Genomic DNA, 20,256 nt, shown 5'->3' with positions numbered 1-20,256 from the left:
AAAGATCCAATTCAAACTCACCACAGTGAAGTTCAGGATGCAGAGTCACTGACTGGGGAGTGGAAGCCATGAACACCAAGACAGTGTGTTTACACAAGCCTTGGAGTGTTATGGGCATTACTGATTAGTTCTATTCAGCCCAAGAGATAATAAACATCACGACAACTTAATGTTTGCAATGATAAGATATTCATCATAGAAGGTCAAAACTAGATTCACATCCTCATGTGTGTTACCTGAGCCATTGTGTGTTTGCATCATTTTGCAATTTAACTGCAAAAATGATACTTTTAGTTTAGTTTCTTTGTGGATTTCAAATTTTAGGAGCTGAAAACACAAGTTACTGGATCTGAGTCTAGTTCTATGATTATATTGAAATATAATTATATATATATATATATATATATATATATATATATATATATATATATATATATATATACACATATATACACATGTATGTATATATATATATATCTGGGGATTAATAAAGTATTTTTCATTCATTTCATTCATTCATTCATATGGGGAGGGAATGGTGTGTTTGAGTCCATACATGGACTGGCGGCGCTTTGACAAAACCGTTTTAAAATGTGGGAATCTATTAGGGGTGGGAAAATCCAACCGAAAAAGCAAAAATCGTGATTTTTTGTTTCACAATTTTAAAATAGATTTTTTGTTAAAAAAAAAATCCTTTTTTTTTTTTTTTCAATGAAATAAAATTAATCTCCTTCAACATTTTTGTCATTTTTTTATTGGTTTTATTGACCTTTTTACTTGTCTTCTTGGGCATTATCGCATCAGAATGGTGGTCTGGCGACTGTGTTGTTTTCTCCTAACTGAAATCAAGAAAAATTACTAGCAAAAGGAAGTTTTATAAATTTTTTTTGTTGTTTTTAATATGCGAAAATCAGCAATATCAAAGAATTTTGAGAATCGCAATTGAAATCGAATCGGCACCCAAATAAATCGGAATTGAATCGAATTGGGACAAAAGCATATCGTCACAGCCCTAAAATCTATTATAGATGCACAGAACGATCCCCTGACCTAAACATACCTTTGGTTGTTGCATTTCAAGTTAATACACAGAAAACAGAGCTACACTGAGTTTAACGTCTACACAGTCGCTTCAGACATCAGCATCATGGGTTAGATCTGTAATGTCTTTAAAACTGAGATTTTCAAACAATTTTCTCAGTTGTGGACATGACCCACACACTCTTAAGCCAGAAAAAAAGGAGGATCTATATTAATTCAAACTTCATAATAATAATAAAAAGATTTGAGCAAACTCAAATCTCCTTGACAATTTTTTTGTACAATAAATAAAACGCAACGACTAATGATGAAAATCAAGTTAGCTGAGGCTACAACATGAGGAATCAGGCTAATTTAATATCCTACAGAGCTTTAATCTGCCTTCAACAAAGCAGAGTCACTGCAGAGACACCTGCAGTTTGTCTCTGTGAATGTTGCATGCATGAGCACTTGACTAAATACATTTTAGAAGAATGAACAGGGGAAAAGAAGGCATGCCAACACAGAGCCACATAGATTCATATAAATGTCAGTGATAATCAGCAGTATGACTATCTGTAACCACAGTCTGAATACATTATACATCTGTGCAAGGCTACGCCTTCACAGAATTACAGGAGATGATTTAACGTTAATTTAGGGAAACACGACACTCAAGCCCTTTTAATCTAACCCTACTCTCAGGCATGACCACATGCTTTTGATATGTGCATTTAATTTTCAAACGGCTAAAATCATAGCCAGCCTTTTGATCACAGAGTAATTTCATATGTTGTGCTGGAGCCTAGAGAGATGGACGGATTTCACTGGCATAGAAAGAAATGAACAATCTATAGGAATAAAAATCAAGAGAGTTGCGCAATTTAAGAGAGGCTGAGCACATCTGCTGAACGAAAACAAATGAAAATGGGTAAAGCTTGGAGATTATTGTGTTTGTTTTGAAGATTTTTAGAGGTAAATACGAACACTGAGCAAAACCACGTCTCCTTTGAGGCAAAGCAGTTGACAGAAAATCGTACTTACCTCTTCTGAGTAGTGATCTGAGGGAAGAGGAGGGTAGTCACACTGTTCTATCTTCTTGCAAAGGGAGCAGAGGTTCATCTTATCCCCATAGAAGGGACTCTGTAAGGCTGCCATCTAAACACAGAGATGTGAAGTAAAAGGTGAGAGACTTACAGAGGAAGTGAGACTGCAAAGATAAAACTGAAGTAAAATCAAACTCTCAACAGGTGGTGCATGGAAAATACTGCACCATGGGTTAAAAACTGTGTCTGCACAGCTTACTGCTGAAGAGGTGCAAGATTTAACGTAGGGTTATGGTCTAAGGGACAAATATAAAGTAAACAGGAAGCTTGTTTTCCTAAAGTATTCTTTCTTTTCACGCTACTTTAAAATTGTATAAATGAAATGAAAGTGAGACGAGACAAAGAGCTAAGAAAGGAAGGGGGGGGGGTTTGAGGATTGCAATAGGAAAGAATTTTTCGGTTTGCTGGAGCAGAAAACAAACTGTATTTTCTAGGAAAACAAATGAAGGCAAGCAGAGCAGAATGGGAGAAAAGTGGAAAAGTAGAAGTCTGCTGCTGAGTGGAAACAGGTCAAAGATGCTTTCTGCTATTCTAGGAATGGAAAACTAAAATATAGCTTCTTTTTTTTTTTCTTCCAAGGCTTATGACTGACTCACTTCCTATTATCTGAAAGCACACATGCAAGGTGAAGCCTGCAGCAGGCCTGCATAACAGGCACACTGGAAGTTCACTTTTTGCCCCTGCAGAGTACTGTCAAAATGAATATCTAAAGGCTTGGCCATCATCATCATCATCATCATCATCATCATGAAAATGAAGAGCTTCATGCCTAATTTTAATTCATATGTGGTTTGACTGTATAGTCTATCACCAGGTATTTATAGGAGGCTTATAAAAAATCTACACGATTACATGTGTTTATGTGTAATGTACGTTAAGTCTATAATCTGATTCCATATCCTGCAACTGTGGAACGTCTGAGGGCTTCAAAGTGTTGCTTACGAGAAATATTATGTCGCCTTGACTGAATGTAAAAACGAGAAGCAGCACATAGGCTCTTAGCTGTCAAAACTTTGGGTTTTGTGTGGTTTCTATGATATTCTAGTGTCTAAATGTCACCTTTAACAACAAAGTCCAGTTTGAACATGAGCCTGAAAAGTACTTCTTAACTTGGGAGAAGTCAGTCATGAAGGAATGACAGCAAACGGGCATGTGGAGCATTAAATAAAAATATCACAGGTTTATCAGTGGCCAGATGAAGATTTAAACATTTTTTCTCCAACATATTATATAATGTGTTTGACAGCATGTTAACTGGGAGTGTGAATGCAGAAGGGAAGAACGTCTCCACATGTAAACCCAAATGCAATCCTTCCACACAAATACATTCATTTTGTGTGAATGTGTCATAGTTTATATTTCTAGGCAGAACAAGATGAAAACGTTTGTGAAAAGGACTAATGGAGAGAAATGACCAGAGATACAGATATGTTTCAGCAACAACAGGGGACATGGAGGTCATCAGCACTGAATCTGCGCAGATTTTAACACAACTTGGGATGAAATTGTTCTTCACTCCTTTCCAAATGAACACCCACATTTGAATCTTTCAAGTTTTCAGAAGAATACTTAAAAACAGAGGTAACACGCTGCTGGTGGCTTCATCTGCTCACCTTTAAAGAGCAGGAAATAATAGCTATAATGCCAAGTGGCGACTACACGGTTATATTTTCCTGCAAACCACAGGCAGTGTCTGAACAGACCCTGGCACAGGACCAGCCTCAACACAGCTTTATTATTTCAGTCTTTAATGACAGATGTGTCAAACTTTGATGGAGCAGAGACAGAAAAATCCTTGTGTTCTGCGGGGCAGATTTTGACAAAGACTCTGTCACAGTCTCCAGCAGGAAGTCAAGATGACTGCAGCAGAATCTCAGTGGGCCATCTCTCCTCTGGACATAATTTACCATCATGCATCCACTGGCATTCTTAATCAAATAGTCACATGAATACACCGCATCCTTCCAAAAAAAAAAAAAAAGACCCAACAACATTCAGAAAATGAATCACCCTGTACATTTCCTCTCCTTCCACTCTTAGCGTCATTACTGGGGCTGGCACAGCGGGTGGGTGACAGTGATGAGATGTGTTTGGAATGAGGATTTCCTGTGTGTGTCAGCAATGATGCACTTCCATTAGTGATGAAGATACATAGATTTCAAGTTTGATTGTGTACTGTTTGAGATGACGATACACGACCATTTTCACTGAAGTCTAAATTAAAAAGCAACTGAAAATGCATTTTTATTGGCTACAACACAGACTGCAGTTCCAGACTGGTTCAAGTTTATGTACTGAAACGATATCTGGGTGGACCCTGAAATTTCAGGGTTGTTAAAAAAAAAAAAAAAAGAAAAAAGAAAAAAAAGATTTTAATCAAGACAAAAAAGTTATTAAAATAAAATAAAATGACTACTTGAACAGGATAAATTAGATAAAAAAGTTCATTTAAATGGAAATTAACAAGAAGCTCATCTGTATTATAGTATGTGTGAAACTATAAATAACAGAACACCTTTTGCATACAAATTAATTTAACAATTAATTGCACTATTTTAGTACATTAGCTGCACAGCTACAACAGAAGGCTTCAGGTATTTCTCATTTGCCAACAACAACATTTGCGAAATCAACATCAATGGACATTTTTCTGTTATTTTAAAATTGAATCATTTTCCAACAACCAAACTGACAGCTCGAAGATGCAAAATAAAGGACAGTGCCAAGTAGACTGACTCAGCTGGCTTCCTTTAAAAAGGAAAAAAAAAAAAAAAAAGAGGAAAAGAAATTACTTCTTGCTACAAAAACCTCCGTGTCTTGGAGAAGACCATGCGGAGAACATTTCTAATTGCTTTCTAACAAACAAACATGGTGGGTATATTTTTAGGTATCTAGCCAAGTATTAGTGTGTTCCAAAAAACACACATTCCTTGATAAGACAGTGGAAAAAGATAAAAGCGTGAGACAAAAACAGATAAAAAGGAGAAAAGCAGGCAGCTACAGACGCCAGGAGGCGAAGGGTTAAACAAGACCCCCTCGTATTTTCATGCATCTTCTGCTTTTGACAGATGAAAAATGTCAACTGTCCTGTTTGTATTTGGGAGTTTTTGCACTATTCATCTGCTTCATTAGTGCCTGCTGCTCCTAGCCCCTGACAGCTGCCGGCCCCCTGCTCTCAGTGTGTACACACAAGCATAAAGATGCATGCCCGCGCACACACACATCCACAAACACACACAAAATACACACTTGCTCCTTTTTTCAGACTGTGTCGTCGCAACGGTTTAGATGATTGACTCACTCTCTGACCTCTGAGGCCCTGGTGTGTGAGTGTGAAACTGTCTGTTGGTGTGTGTGTGTATGGTTCATTGATATTCGAGAGACATAGAATACGCACGCATGCCTGCTGTCTGTCTAAGGGGTGTGAGCTGCTGGTGGCAGAACACACACAATTTCACAACCACACAAACATACACAAAAATTTGCACTTCTGGATTTGTGAGGACACTCACTGACATAATGCATTCCCCAGAACCCCCCCCCCCCCCATAGCTAATAGCTAACTGGTTGCCATTACCTCAGCCTGAACCTAATTATACTATAGAATTAAACCTGAATCAGAGCATTTTATTTTCCAACCATTTTCTGACACTGTGCTCGTATATTTCTATGTGCAAAAATAATGCAATAAATTTATCAAAACTGCACCTTTACCAGAAAATAATCTTAGAAATTCACAAGTGAATCATGTCGATCGGAGATCGAATGGAAATATTTTAAGTATTAGTGATAAAAGTCAACGATGCTCAGCTTAAACAGTCGAGAAGAGAGAAAACAGCTCTTATAACACGAGCAATATGTAAACACATCTGAAGAAGCTACACAGCACAGTCTGAGTGCTCGTGCATGTAACTGCAACCCACACTGCAGAAAAATGCTGGACAAGCAAGACGAAAAAGTCCAAAGACTTGTGGTCAAAAAAGCCAGTAAGCAAACTTTGCAGATAACGCAGGATGTCATCCTCGGTGTACTGGAAGCAGAGTGGATACACAAGACTTGGAAAAAAAAAAAAAAGAAGAAGAAACATCAATCTTCAGCTGTGCTGCTGATCTCTGGATAAGCAGTGCCATGCTGTGGATTATTTAACTCTAGCTCCACGCTAACCAAAGCCAGAGAACATTAATCTGACGGATCTGGACGTGTCAAAAACCTACGTTCAAGTTGTGTTGGAGCAAAGTCAAAAACAGAATCACGGCTGCAAATTATGACACTTTACTTAACCTGTTTGTCACTCCCTCCTTCCAGCTGGCCATTCAAGGGTGTTTTGTTTAAAAATGTTACTGACATGGCAGCAGTTGCTCAGGGAACAATAAAATACTTGGTAGGACTTCAGGTAACATGCAACAAATCTTCTGGTCTGAGGTATTCTTTCAAATAAAAATCAGTGAATTACACTTTTGCACATCTGGGTTCATTCCAGTGACTATTTGTCAACTGGGAGGTCTTCATTGTCACGGTAGACCCAAGATTTTGATGACCATCAGCCTTGAGCGATGAAACATCATCTAATGTTGGAAGCTCCAGCTCCAGGAGCAAGAGCTCCACGACAACCTCAACACCTAGCATGGATGCCTCTAAAAATAAAAAGCGTATGTGTTCCAGCTCCATTTAAGGAGCTTACTGTCAAATAAATACTAATGCTTGAGCTCCATTTATACTAAATGCCCAGAAGTGAGAGTACTTTAACTTGGGCTGACTGAAAAAGTCCAACTAACTTTAAAAAGTCTATTCCAATGTAAGGAGAGAAAAAAATGGTGCAACCATCCAGAATTTTCCCTGAGTCCACAGCTCAAATCAGTCCTCACAAAAACACACACACACTCTATTTAAAGCACACACATACTCCCTCCTTTGTTTTTTGGTTTTTCATATGCTCAGGTGGTGTTTCCCCCAGTCCAGGCATGTAAAGCTAGCATCCTTGTGTGTTTTAAATGTCTGTATGGGGCCTTCCATTTTAATTAACATTGATCCTGCTCTCTCACTCCAGCTTCTCTCCCAGTACGCCAATTAAAGGAGCTGCGAGAGGCAACCATCCTCCCCCCAAACCCCCGTTCTCCCTGGAGCCTTTCCATCTTGGGACTGAAGGGTTTCTCACATCTCTTTACTTATTTATAAAACACATATATTAAAAGCACATCAAAATAAACATTTAAATGCTCACATATAAGATCTAACGCACATAACAAAATAAAAATATTTTACATTTTCTATCTCTTTCTACGTCTCACACAAATGCATGATCACACTCTGCTATAAAGTGTGGAGAGCATGACTTTTTTATGTGCTCAGTGGTCCTTCATGAGGTTTTATGATGATATATTTATCAAGGCAATAAGTCACAATGTAGGGACAGTCATTAGACGTACCTACACCCAGTGGAGTCATCACTGCTCTACTTCAACACCCTAAAAAATGAAAAAATGGAGAGGAAAGTAATGGATGTGCGAGTTGAAAGCACGGGATCTTTACAGTGGGCTGAACCTTTGAAGAAAATTGTTTAAGAATATTTTCTCATGTGCCAATCTTGCTGCAGCTGTACTGAGTCGTGGTATTTGAATTCAGAATTATAAAAGAATAGCTAAACTTTTTTTTTTAATTGCACAATTCTTAACTTTTCAGAAAGAAAATCTTTAACTGAGCCGTGCGACACATAACGCAGAAATACAGCGTGATGGGAAATAGTTGCTGGTCAGATACTGTTGCATTTTCTGAGTGAAAGTATTGACCATAAAGTTGTTAAGTGAGACAAATAAGCCTGAACAAAAAGAAAAGTATCATACAATCTATTAAAAAATGTCAACTTCATTGCTCCAAAACAAGCAATTGTTTTTACAAAACCCTGGCTGCACTTGTGTGAAGAAACTAAAGATTAACTCACAGAAATGACTTTGGGGAGGTCAGATCTGAATGATGTTCCAGAAAACACAAAAGAAACATTTAATCATTTTATTATTTATTTTCAAGCTTTCCCTTATTAATCATCTTGTACTTATCATTGTCCCATTGAGTGTTAAATTGTTACGTCTTCTTTCACTGACTGTGATTCTAGACCTGCATATAAGCTGGTAGTCTGGATGGTCTGCCATTATTTTTCCTTTCTAGACCATTTTTTCTTACTAGACACTGGTGATCTGAGGAATCAAAGCAGGAAAATATTGTCACTGCCAGTTCTTGATGCAATTTTCCTATATACAACTAAATAATTATTCCAAGAGTTCCTTTAATTCATAAACCGTTATATACACTCAGAACATGAAAGCAATACATAGAGTTGTTAATGCTAAATGTTAAAAACGTCTTACTTTAAGAATTATATGGAGAAAAATCCACAGGGATCGCTCATCACATGCAAACACCAGCTGCTGGGAATCCAGCTCTTTGGGGTCTCATAAAACCAACAGCAAAACAAAAGGGGAGGGAAAGGAATGAAGCAAGAGGCACGAGACATGGGCACAGTCAGAGGTATGGATGGCTGGGCTCAATAAAACATGGAGACACATTCTAATAAAGCTTTTCAAGGTTTTATCCTCCACTAACCTGATACCAAACACAGGAAGCACAACATGTCAGGCAACCAACAAAGTGTGTGTTTGTGTATAATGCAGTTCCTTTACAGGAAACAGATTTGGTGTGCGAGACTTATTAATCCAAGTATGAGGTGGTTTTGACAGTAAACAGAGGAGAGAGCATGAAGAGCCTGAAGTCTTGGTATGGGACTTAACCAATGATTTGCCCTCCTGGTCTCCATGGGAGACAACACAAGTGAGCCTCCATGTTTACAAAGCGAGGTGAAGGTCAGCTGATGTAATGAGGTTGGACATGAGGATAAAGGGAACAAACAGAAGAGAAGAGGAATATGGACAGAGACACGATGACCAGGTATTGACAGACAGACCCTCTGGCCTTTAACTCCACCTCTGGACTTGAGAAAAAAAAATAAAATAATAATAATAATAAAATAAAAATAAATAAATAAAAAAAAAAGCAGGCTCTCTCAAATGAAGCCGTTTCACACATAAGAAACAAAACTCCCCGAGATAAAAACACACCAAAAATACTGGTGCACTCCCAATCCCCTACTGTATGTTCAGAGAGGAATCAATGAGAGCTAAAGGGACCACAAGTGAACATTCTATGAGAATTTCACATGCCTGAAGGTTAAGTGAAGAAAAGGAAAGTAGAAGAGAGCAGAAAGCAAAAGGAGGAGAGAGTTCTAAGAAAGAGATAAGTTTCCTGACACTGGATGCAGTGTGGAGCGCTCTTACCAAGAAGGAAAGCAGGAGCCTGTTCCTCAAAGAGAATATGCATGGTGTGGTGAGCACTGCTCTGGTAACAATAAGGTTGTAAAATCTTTATCTCCACAGGCTTCTTGCACGGCTCACCTTGACCTGATGGTTGGAGTTCTGTCTCTGCTCTTGTACCTCTATCAATTTCTCTCTGAATGAACCCCCCCCCCATCTTTCTCTTCGCTCCAGCAATCTATAACCCTCCTCTCACTATTTGTTATTCTCCCTTTCCACTTTTTCACCTCCTCCCCCTCTCTGGCCTTCAATCTCCTTTCGTTTCACTCTCATATGACTTGTACTGCCTGTGCCCTCAGCCTTTTCTAGCTTCCTATATAGATTCCTAAACTTTTTCACCTTACATCTTTATTCCTGCCTTTTGACCTCCTCAGGGAGCAACAAGTCTCATCTATTTTTATCACTTTTGCTCTCCGGATATCTCCTCGCTCCCCCTGGTTTCCTTATAACTCTCTCACTATCTAGTCCAGATTGCAGCGGTGACAGGTAAATGCACAAAAGAGCGATGTATTTTGCACAAACAGTACTCCTGCACTCATGTGAATAGAGTAAATCAGTACTGCGTAAACACTGAATATAGACTGGGAAGTCAGGGAAGTGATATCATTATTAGCTTCATGAGCAGAATTTAATAAAAATACTGTGAGCAGACTAGCTAAAACCAACTTCATTCATGCATAATAAAAGTAGCATGTTTCACATAAATACACACAGCAAATGCATGTAAAAAAGTACAGAAAAAGAAGGTGACCTACAGCATCCACTGTTCTTATGACTGTTTTTTTCTTTAGCAAACCACTGATATCCACTGCCGCAGTGCATTGTGGGGAACAAATTAGCATGAAGGACTGTGGTCTCTGAGCAACCATGACCTGCAAGCTGAGCTTGAACTTCTTCTTTGCGCGTTCTCCACCTCTATGCCTGAGGCGCTGTAGAGAAGGTGTAGTCAGTGGTGCGTTGAAATGCAGCCCAAATGGTCAGCAACTCAGGGGAGTCAGGAGATGAGGGGAGGAAACTGTGGGCATTTCCTTAGCCGACAGTAAGCTGCTGAAATTCTGTGTGTAGTCAGTGCATGTGAAAGCTGGCAAGAAGCAACATCTGATTGACTGCTATCATCCACGTCTATCATTGTTCTGCTTTTGACCCTTTCGTCTTTGTTCCCTGCGCTGTGTGGTCTCTTCCCAGGATCGTCTCTACTCTGGTCTTCGGCAGAGCCCTGCAGTGTTTAGCTCCCGACTAATCAAACTAGTCAGTGTCACTGAACAGCATTATCCAAAACACATGGCCACATCAGTTCATTTCATTCACCAGCTTGTCTACGTTGAGCAGGTTCCCGTTTTAACAATGTTAAATTCTCGAGGACGAAGCTCAGACAGGCCACAGGTAAAAGAAAAATGGATATAGTCATGCAATGGATCACTTGAATATATCATTAAACAAAGATAAATAAATAAAATTTTCTTTGCATGATTTTTAATAGTAAAGAGAGAATAAAACTGCAGTCTGATCATGTGGAAATGAACGTGCATATTCATATACTTCTCATATGTGGGATTGTGAACGGTCTGTTTATGTGAAGATCTGAATCTGTGTCTTCTAACGTCACAGTGGACTGTAAGGTGACAGTGTGGGCAGGTTTTCTGACAATTTACCTCGTAAAGAATGCATCCCAGCGACCAGATGTCAGATTTGAAGTTGTAGCCCGTTTCATGTATCCTCTCTGGTGCCATGTAGTACGGAGTCCCCACTGCAACACAGACGGAGGGAGGAGTAGGAAAAGGGAGAAGGAGAAACAGGAAGAAATAAAGCAGAACAAAAAAAGACTAAATGTTAACATTTTGATCAGTGAATCCTTTTTTTCACCATTTCCTGACTAAAATGTGAAAAAAAAAATGGAGGCATAGATCTAAAACTATGACTCACAGATGTTGGAATATTTTCCATGATTCATGAAGAACGCCAAAGAAAGGGCACCTTTAAAGTGCACAGCTTTTGTTCGTTCTAAATAAGGTTAAATATGATGACATATAACATGGTTAGATATCATCATACATACCCAAACCGCCAATGCGACGGCACCATTACTGCAAAGTTGCATACATATGTATAGAAAACATATCCGCACACACAAAATATACATAAATCAGTTTTGATTAGTGGGGCTCAGTAATGATCTGAAACAGTGGTCAGAGAATAAGCTCAGGGAGCAGCAGTGGAGTCTTAAAAGCTGGCCCGTTTCTGGTTCTGGTTTTGAAACTCAAGAATTTCAAACTGCCATGGCGAATGGCAGAGCGCCAGAAAATCAGACCGTCCCCCAACTGGACAGAGAGAAGAGGCACAGCTCAGCATCGCATCCATGGCACACTGCAGGAAGCCTGAGAAGGTTCCCGTTTGACTGGCTGCTTCTATCATCTGCTTTCTGTTTATTGTGATTTCCCATGTAAAGGTCCATCAAGCAAATCCAGCTGAGGCTTTTTATTGATGACATATGGTGAAAGGATGAACATTTAATCAGCAGACAGCCTAACCTGTGCAGAGAACTTCTCGGGCCAATCATTCCTCATCTTAGCAAACAATATTTGAATGGAGGCAGACTAAAATAACAGCTACACGACTCTGCTGAGCTTCTCTACATCAGCTACTTATTACATCACATAAATAAATAAATATCATCATCTTGCTCCGTTTTGTAGCATTATTTGTAACATTAAACAATTAAAGTGTTCATCCATTTATTACTTAAGTGTAAATATCTTTTTGCAACAAATGTAGTGAGACTAAGGTCTCCTTCAGGCTGTTATTCATTCCCACTGTATAGAAAAGTTCCTCAGTTTTCAGTGCAATTAAACATGACACCACCTCGCTTTGCTTCCTTCAACTAGGGTTGATCATATATGCATGTTTATACAATTAACATGGAGAGCAATGTAAAGTTTTGTTGGAAGTAAATCATTAACACTTGACACCACAGACTATAAGGCAGAACTACCAGGATCTGTAGTTCATAAGTTCACGTTCAAGAGGAAAAAAGTACAAAGCTGTTGTGTTTTTGTTTTTTTGTTTTTTTTTTTACTCTGCATGACACCTAATTCAATTACATGTTTTTTTCCCCCTGTTGTTGTCTTTTTTTTTTTTTTTTCCTCCAGATAACCCAGTTTTTGCTCCAAGCACACATAAAATGTGCACTGGGAAAGAGGCAGATGGAGTAACAGGGTGAAGCAGAGTTTTTATGGACGGTAACTGGTAGTTGTTGAGTTTACAGTTCTCACATACAGCTGAGGAGAGCTGGGTATTTGAGAACAGATCTCATGTGGAAAGAACTCTGGAGAAAAGTCAGCTTGCATGAAAATGGTAGGAAAAAGCCTTAACTGCACACTCACAGTACTAACATACACACACACACACACACGCACAAACAAACTCTCCAGAGCCATTCGGCATATTACCAGGTCTGAGAAGCTCAAATATTATAATTGCAATTAATAAAACTATAAAGGATTGGTTTGGGGGGGCGGGGGGGGGGGGGGGCTGACTTGAGGTCTACAGGAATTGAAATGAAAGCTTGCACTTTCTAATTTAATTGAATTTTAATTTGGGTACAGATCTAATTGGGTTGAAAAAAAGACGCTTTTATCTTAAATGTGTGATACTGAATGAAGTGTTACCTGTCTTTCTAAAAATAATCTGCTTCTGTACCACAAGAGAAGAAGCAGGAGAATAAATGGAAGCATACAGGGTTCTGGGGATTGCTGTTTTAATTGGTCATCAGGTTGCTGTTGTTGTGAGTTATGCATGTTCTTGCCTCTGTGTGTGTGTGTGTGTGTGTGTGTGTGTGTGTGTGTGTGTGTGTGTGTGGGTGTGTGTGTGTGTGTGTGTGTGTGTGTGTGTGTGTGGGAAAGATGTGAGGTCTCATGGAGCAGTCTGAACAGGCTCCCCTAACATTCATTATTAGTTGATTAAAAGAATCAGCCTCTCTTATGCTAATAGCTGCATAAAAAAAGGCAGCAGCACTGGGCTTAGACTCCTTGAACGAGCTGAATTAAGGGCACATTACTTATTCATGCAAATAAATTGAAAGTCATGTTGGGATTGATTTCCATTATTGTGAATAGCAATGGCAACACTGTTTTCTCTGCACAACAACATAAGCGTAGTTGAATGGGAGGTGAGATGCCATCCACTATAAAGAGCTCTGCACTTTTAAACCTATCCTGCACATACAGTGAAAGAAAACAAAAACTGATCTAATTTTAAATGCATTTATTGATTTGGTGCCATTTATTCAGTAACACTTTAAACCTAATGCTCCTACAGAACTACTGAAGTGTTTTAGAGGGAGTTTCCATTAATAAACTTTGTTTTGTGTATGCTCTGTTACCAGTTATTCATTTCATTATTGTGAACTGTATTCAAAGGCTGTGACTGAATCCCTCAGTTTAGAAACCTCTGCTCCATTCTGCTGAAACAAAGATACAAAATCCTTGGCAGTGATTCAACCAGACTAGTCTGGACCAAATTATCCTTATTTCTCTCAAGTATCTATTATATTTTTCTTCCTTTCTTTTCTTCCTTATTTGTTTGTTAGTCCATCTGAGCCCTTACCTCCAGTTTGGCTGTCCACCCCTCACTGTTCCCGTTTCACTTGCTTGACTTCATAAGTCTCGACATACAAGTTGAAGATGTCACTATCATTTCTAACATCAGACTACTCGATGAATATCTCATTTTCCCCCAGTGGCCATTGTTAACACCTTCCTCATTACAGGCGTTAATTGCAGGTATATTACATTCCTCATTATAGGCAACTGGCAGTAATATGAAGTATGATGCACAATTGTCAGATGATTGTTTTCATTTTCAATACTAGAACTGTAGTTAATAATCCTCAGCTGTATTTTTATTTTATATATATATATATGTTTAATTATTTATTCATTTATATTTATTTATTTATTTATATATGTATATGTATATTTATTGGTGGTGGGAAAATGGAATCAAAAAATCAGAAACCTGGATTTTTTTTTCTTCACAATTTTAAATCGATTTTTTTTTTTTTTGTTTAGTTAAAAAATTTGTTTATTTTTCTTCAAATAAAATGAATGCACTATAAAAAAAATTTTGTTTTTAATTGATCTTTATACTTGTTTTCTTGGGCATTACAGCAGCAGAATGATGGTCTGGCGACTGCATTGTTTTTTTCCTCATTGAAATGAAGAAAAATGACGAGCAAAACAGTTTTATACATTTTCTTTTGTTTTAATCGACAAAAGTCCGCAATATCGGAGAATTATGAGAATCACAATTTAAATCGAATCGGCACCCAAAGATTCGGAATCGAATCGAATCTGGACGAAAGCATATCGTCACACCCCTAATGTGTACACACACACACACACACACACACACACACACACACACACACACACACACACACACATATACATACATACATACACACACACACACACACACACACACACACACATATACATACATACATACATACACACACACACGCACGCACACACGCACACACACACACACACACACACACACAAACACACACACACACACACACGTGCGCGCACATGTGTACTTCTGTACACATCTACGGAATGCCATTAAATGTGCAAGTTGGAATACTTGCTGATAGGCGACTTAATGATTATTTGCCTCTGCATTTGTGTGTGGACATGCAAACGTACGAGTGTGCATCATATCACAGAAGTACATGTGTACAAAAAGACTGTCAGAGTGTGGAAAGTGATTTAGATAGAAAATGTGTGTGTGTGTGTGTGTGCGTGTGTTTGTCTGCGTGTGTGTGTGGATCTATGGACTGCAGAGCAGCTGAGTTGAAAGCCTCAGAGCTGACAGACTGTATGCCCAGACCTCCATCTCAGCTCCACCACCCTGCTCTTCTGTTCAGTTGGGTGACTGGGCTCGTTACATGCCCACGCGATTTTGTGCACACACAGACACACACATACACTCAAACACACAAACACACATGCACATGTATGGTCTTTGTGAGGTCATTCACTGATTTAATGCATTCCCCAGCTCCTTTCCCTGACCTTGACTATCACAACTAAGTGGCTCGTCACAATCCTTTACCTCAGCCTAAAGGGGGTTCTGGCATTACCAACGGCATTCCTGCTTTTCTAAAATATCCTCTACGAGACCATCAAAATCTCAAACTGGTTCTTACACACACACAAAAAAAACCATGGCTCTCTACAAATTCTTTATCCCCTTTTTCTTCTCTTCCTTTTTTCTGTCCCATTCTTATTCTCTTGTCTGCCTCTGCTCCCATCTTACTTCTTTCTCTCTGCCTTCTTTTTTCCATCAATGTCATCCTCCTTTCTTGCACCTGATATATTCTATGTTTCTTTTTCTGTCTCTCTTTCACCCAGTTGTTTATACCTTATGCTCCTTTCCCTTTGTGACATATTGCTCTCCCCCCTTTCCTCCTCACCTCACTCTCTCAGTATTCGCTGTCTTCTATTCTCCAATCCTAGCTTTCTAACACCTTTTCCATCTCTCCCCCTTCACCCACACCACTCTCTTTCCATGACTAAAAGTCAAAGCACCAGAGGGAGGGACAGCAGGAAGGAGAAGTGACGACAAGTAAGGCACAGAAACAGCAGCAGGAGAGAAGGAGAGGTGACAGAGGAAGACAGAGAAGATCTGCTATTTGAAACACACAGCAAGAAATGTCAGGGGTAACACCAGGGGAGAAGCCTGGTGTGTCCTGAGTCCCTTTGCATCAGCAAATCCTCATAACATGGTCTGCTTCATCAGTGCAAGATCATCCATATGGTAAATAAGTTAAATTATTGCATGACATTTCACATCAAACATCTAAATCAGGAACTAAACAGTGACAAAAGCTCCCAGATCTCCTTAGTCACAAAACTGTGTAAGCATATTAACAATTTACAAGCAGAAGCACTTCCACTCAATTTATTACTTTCTGCACATCTACTGGAACAAAAAATGTCATTTTAAACTGTTAAAAATAAAAATATAAAACATCGAAATAAACACAGACTATATAGTGAAGTTTGTCTGTAACAATATATTGATGGCTTCACTTTGACCCGTGTGTGGGGCTGCCTGTCCTCTGTCATCCTAAAGAGGGTGCTGTGGACTCAGCTTTTAGTGAGCAATCACAGGCACTTTCACCCTGCTCTGCTGGCACTGCAGGATGTTTAGTTGATGGAGCTTCTGTTTAGCTGATCGTGTGATTAACACCTTCTCAGAGTCTGGATGAGAGGCTGAGAATAGCATACAGTGGTAATAACAATATGACATAGGGAAGTGAGACAGTGTGAGCACGCTGAAATACCGAACTTAAATGACGTGCATTCACTTCAGAACCACTGATTCTGTAACTGGTTCTGTGACTGGTTCTGTTATAAAGTTTTGATCTTTGATCATATACAGACTGCATGCAGTTTTCCAACACCTCAACTGTGCACTTATTTTCAAGATTGGCTCAGGAGGAAGAGCAGTCTTCTGCCAAGCTAAGAGTTGGTGGTTCAATTCCAGGCTTTCACTGACTACATGCCTAAGGGCCCTTGAGCAAGACACTGAGCCCTATGTTGCCTCCTGATGTGTCTATCAGGGTATAAATGTGTGTAACAGAGCAAAGCACTTCGTATGTAAAACATAGAAGTGCTGTGTGTGTGTGTGTGTGTGTGTGTGTGTGTGTGTGTGTGTGTGTGTGTGTGTGTGTGTGTGTGTGAGAGAGAGAGAGAGAGAGAGAGAGAATGGGTGAATGCAACATGTAGTATTAAGCATTTTGAGCAGTCAATATGACCAGAAAAGTGCTATACAAGTACAGTGCATTTACCATTTAAACAACAATCACTGACTGAGGTACAAAAATATTAAATTATCTGTTTGTTTGGTTACATTTTTAAAGTGCTGTTATTATTAAAGAATCTTTCCAAAATCCCTGAGTCACGCTGTTCGGCTAAAATCTGTGGTTTTAAAAATGTCTTACTCATTGCCAGATTTGATGTTGTAACCAGTTACTATATAGGTGGTTGGTTTTTCTTTTTCTTTTTTTTAGATCACAGCCCAAATTTCAGGCCATTTTACCTCATGAAGTGTCTGATATTAATCATTTAACCATGTTGTTACAAAATAAATTATTTCTAAGTGCAGCCCTCTTATGTTCTGATCTTTTCTTGACACGGTAGCATTAGCATACACGAGGTTTGTAACATTTTCAGAATTTAGTAACCCAGTTATCTGGGCTGAAGTCTGAATAACGTACTTTTAAAAAAAATGTTATAAGGTAATTTTATTTTTAACGTTGATAGTAAAGGTTTACGTTGTCAGTGCATCTACTGTGCCACAGAAGATATATGTTGCAACATGTTCATAGCCTGTGTAAAATGGTGAAACTAAAGTGAAACAGGATCCAGTCTACGAGATAATGCAAACATTCGGAGAGATAAGCTTCTCTGGAAAGACAAAATTAGCTTTTCTGTTTGCTAAGTAGCTCTGAAGTTGGCTCCTCAGTCAGAATTCCTCTCAGATTTTCCAAACTAAATAACCCTTTTAGGTACAACACTGCCTACTGGTCTACTGGAGTTTCACCAGGTAACTGGTGCTACATTATTTATTTATTTATTTAAGTATAAAATGCATGTTCTTAACAAAATGTTGATATCTAACCGTCTTTAGATCATGGTAATCACTGAATATTTTACAATAAGTTATAATTAAAAAGATGAGTGTTTTTTAAAGGAATTTTCAATCGACAAGAATATTCCAGAGAATTTGGTTCATATGTAATGAGAATTTCTGCTGGAGATGCTTATCGTGGGAAAAGTCAGGGGGCGTATGTCTACAACGTGTAAGAGATCCAATGTGATACAGAAATCTCGCTGTGGAAATGGTTTCATTGTACCGTTCCATGATGAGGCTGCTGGTAGTGGAGCTGTTAATACTGAAGGTATTTGCACTGTATGCACCAAGGTGAGGAGTAAATAGTCAGCAACATAAAGGTCACCTTAAAAAGAGAGTAAAGCTGCAACTCTTACCAGGTTTCTCCATTAAGCTGGATTTATACTCACGCCTGCATAAGGTCTGTTACTGCGCCACCACTGTAGGCTACGTACAGATCCAGAGGCTTGACACAAACCTCTTCCAGACCTGATTATCCAGTTTTTGATTTTGTTTCCATATTTCTGGAGATTTTTGCTGAATTTGTGTGGTAACCATAGAAGATGCAACACATGCAAGTGCAAGAAAACATTTTACCAGTATCAGCTGGTACACTCACCAGGTGTGTATATATCCAGCTTTACTTACTTTTCTGGATCATTTACACTTTTGGAGTATTAAATGTTGCTGCATTGTGGCCAGGTGTAATACTGCAGACACTTGCAAGCTAAGGCTTGTTACATCCTCCATGAAAAGCAAGAACTTTTTTCTTGACGTCATTTTGTTCTCACGGACATATTTGAAGACAGTTCTCAGGTTGCCAGAAGTTTTTTTTTTCTTGTGGGGCTCAGAAAAGGATTGTGTGATTGGTTGGACATTTGAGGTGGGCGTGGTTAACACGGAAAAGCATGAAGCGGAAAGTTGTCGCTTCTGCCCTTTTGCTTTTGCAGGTAAAACATTGTTTTAATAAAACAGCTGATGGAGGTTGTAACAAAAGTACCAACAGTTTGACAACATGCGGCATTAGAACACACAGACCCAGTCACGTGCACAACCCGCCCAGTTGTGGACAATGTTTCTCGCTAAATATGAAATAACCGGGTTTATTTACATAAAGCAGACATCGCTGCCTGCAGTGACCCCTTCCAGCTTCTCGTGTTGTATGAATGGACCTGATGAAAAAAGAACTTGTTTTTCTTGTTCTTGCGGCCTCAAGAGCAAGAACAAAGTTCACGCTTGTTGTGGAGGATGTAACAAGCTTTATACTCGCACAGTGTCTGTGCAAGGTCGGTTACGGTGTTACCAACGTAGGTTCCATGCAAGTCCGCAGAGTCTTGATGTGTGCAACTTCCAGACCTGATGCGCACCCCTGCAATGTAGCACGGTTACACAGAAGTACTGCCTTGTGATTGGTCAGCTTAGCACCTTTACCCCGCAGAGTCTGCAGTCAGAGAACTACACAAAATTAAAAATATTTTGAAGATCGCAGCCAATTGATAACAATTCATTTAAGAGTCAGAAATATGATCTAACTCTGTTCTCAGAGGGATGGTCTTGACTTACTATTGCTTTGTTTTGTCCGTTAGTTAAGCAGACCAGTGTTTTTGTGTTCAGCCTTAATTGGAGATGGATGGACAGGACTTAATTAAGGTGGCAGTTTTGTGCAACAACTTTCACTTCTTTGACTAAAAACAAAAGTGTTGTGTGATTTTATTACCTGCAAGTGACAGGCAGATCTATCAATACAAACAATAACCCTGATTGTACAGGGCAGCTTGTTTTATTGCACACAGTCACAATCAGAGTTGTGTGACTCCAGCTTCAGTCTTCATCTGTGACAGGGTTAAAGGTCAAGGCAACAGGAAGCGGCTAAGTGGCCTGCGAAGGGGCTGGGCGCAGCACTGAGCATGCACAATGACTATATGACACATGGCACTAATGAAACACATCCAACACTTGTAGCTTACAAGGGGTTGTTGCATGCACATCCACAGCCACACATCCACACACACACACACACACACACACACACACACACACACACACACACACACACACACACACACACACACACACACACACACACA

The 20,256-nt window shown here is 39.2% G+C and overlaps 1 protein-coding gene across 2 annotated transcripts in view; it reads right to left on the bottom strand.

Moving 5' to 3' along the window:
- The window catches only part of nek7 (NIMA-related kinase 7), a 62,983-nt gene that overhangs the window by 3,512 nt on the left and 39,215 nt on the right, over positions 1 to 20,256 (bottom strand). For both annotated transcript variants that reach the window (XM_079244650.1, XM_079244651.1), the window contains exons 8-9: positions 11,140 to 11,234; positions 2,065 to 2,178 (exon numbers count right to left, since the gene is read on the bottom strand). In XM_079244650.1, coding sequence (XP_079100776.1) covers positions 2,065 to 2,178; positions 11,140 to 11,234 — 209 coding nt within the window. The remainder of the gene's footprint in view (positions 1 to 2,064; positions 2,179 to 11,139; positions 11,235 to 20,256) is intronic.

Source organism: Telmatherina bonti, assembly GCF_933228915.1.
Source record: "Telmatherina bonti genome assembly, chromosome: 8".
NCBI classification, from domain to species: Eukaryota; Metazoa; Chordata; class Actinopteri; order Atheriniformes; family Telmatherinidae; genus Telmatherina; species Telmatherina bonti.
Note: the sequence above shows the minus strand (reverse complement) of the source record. Positions and strands in the feature narration are given on the sequence as shown.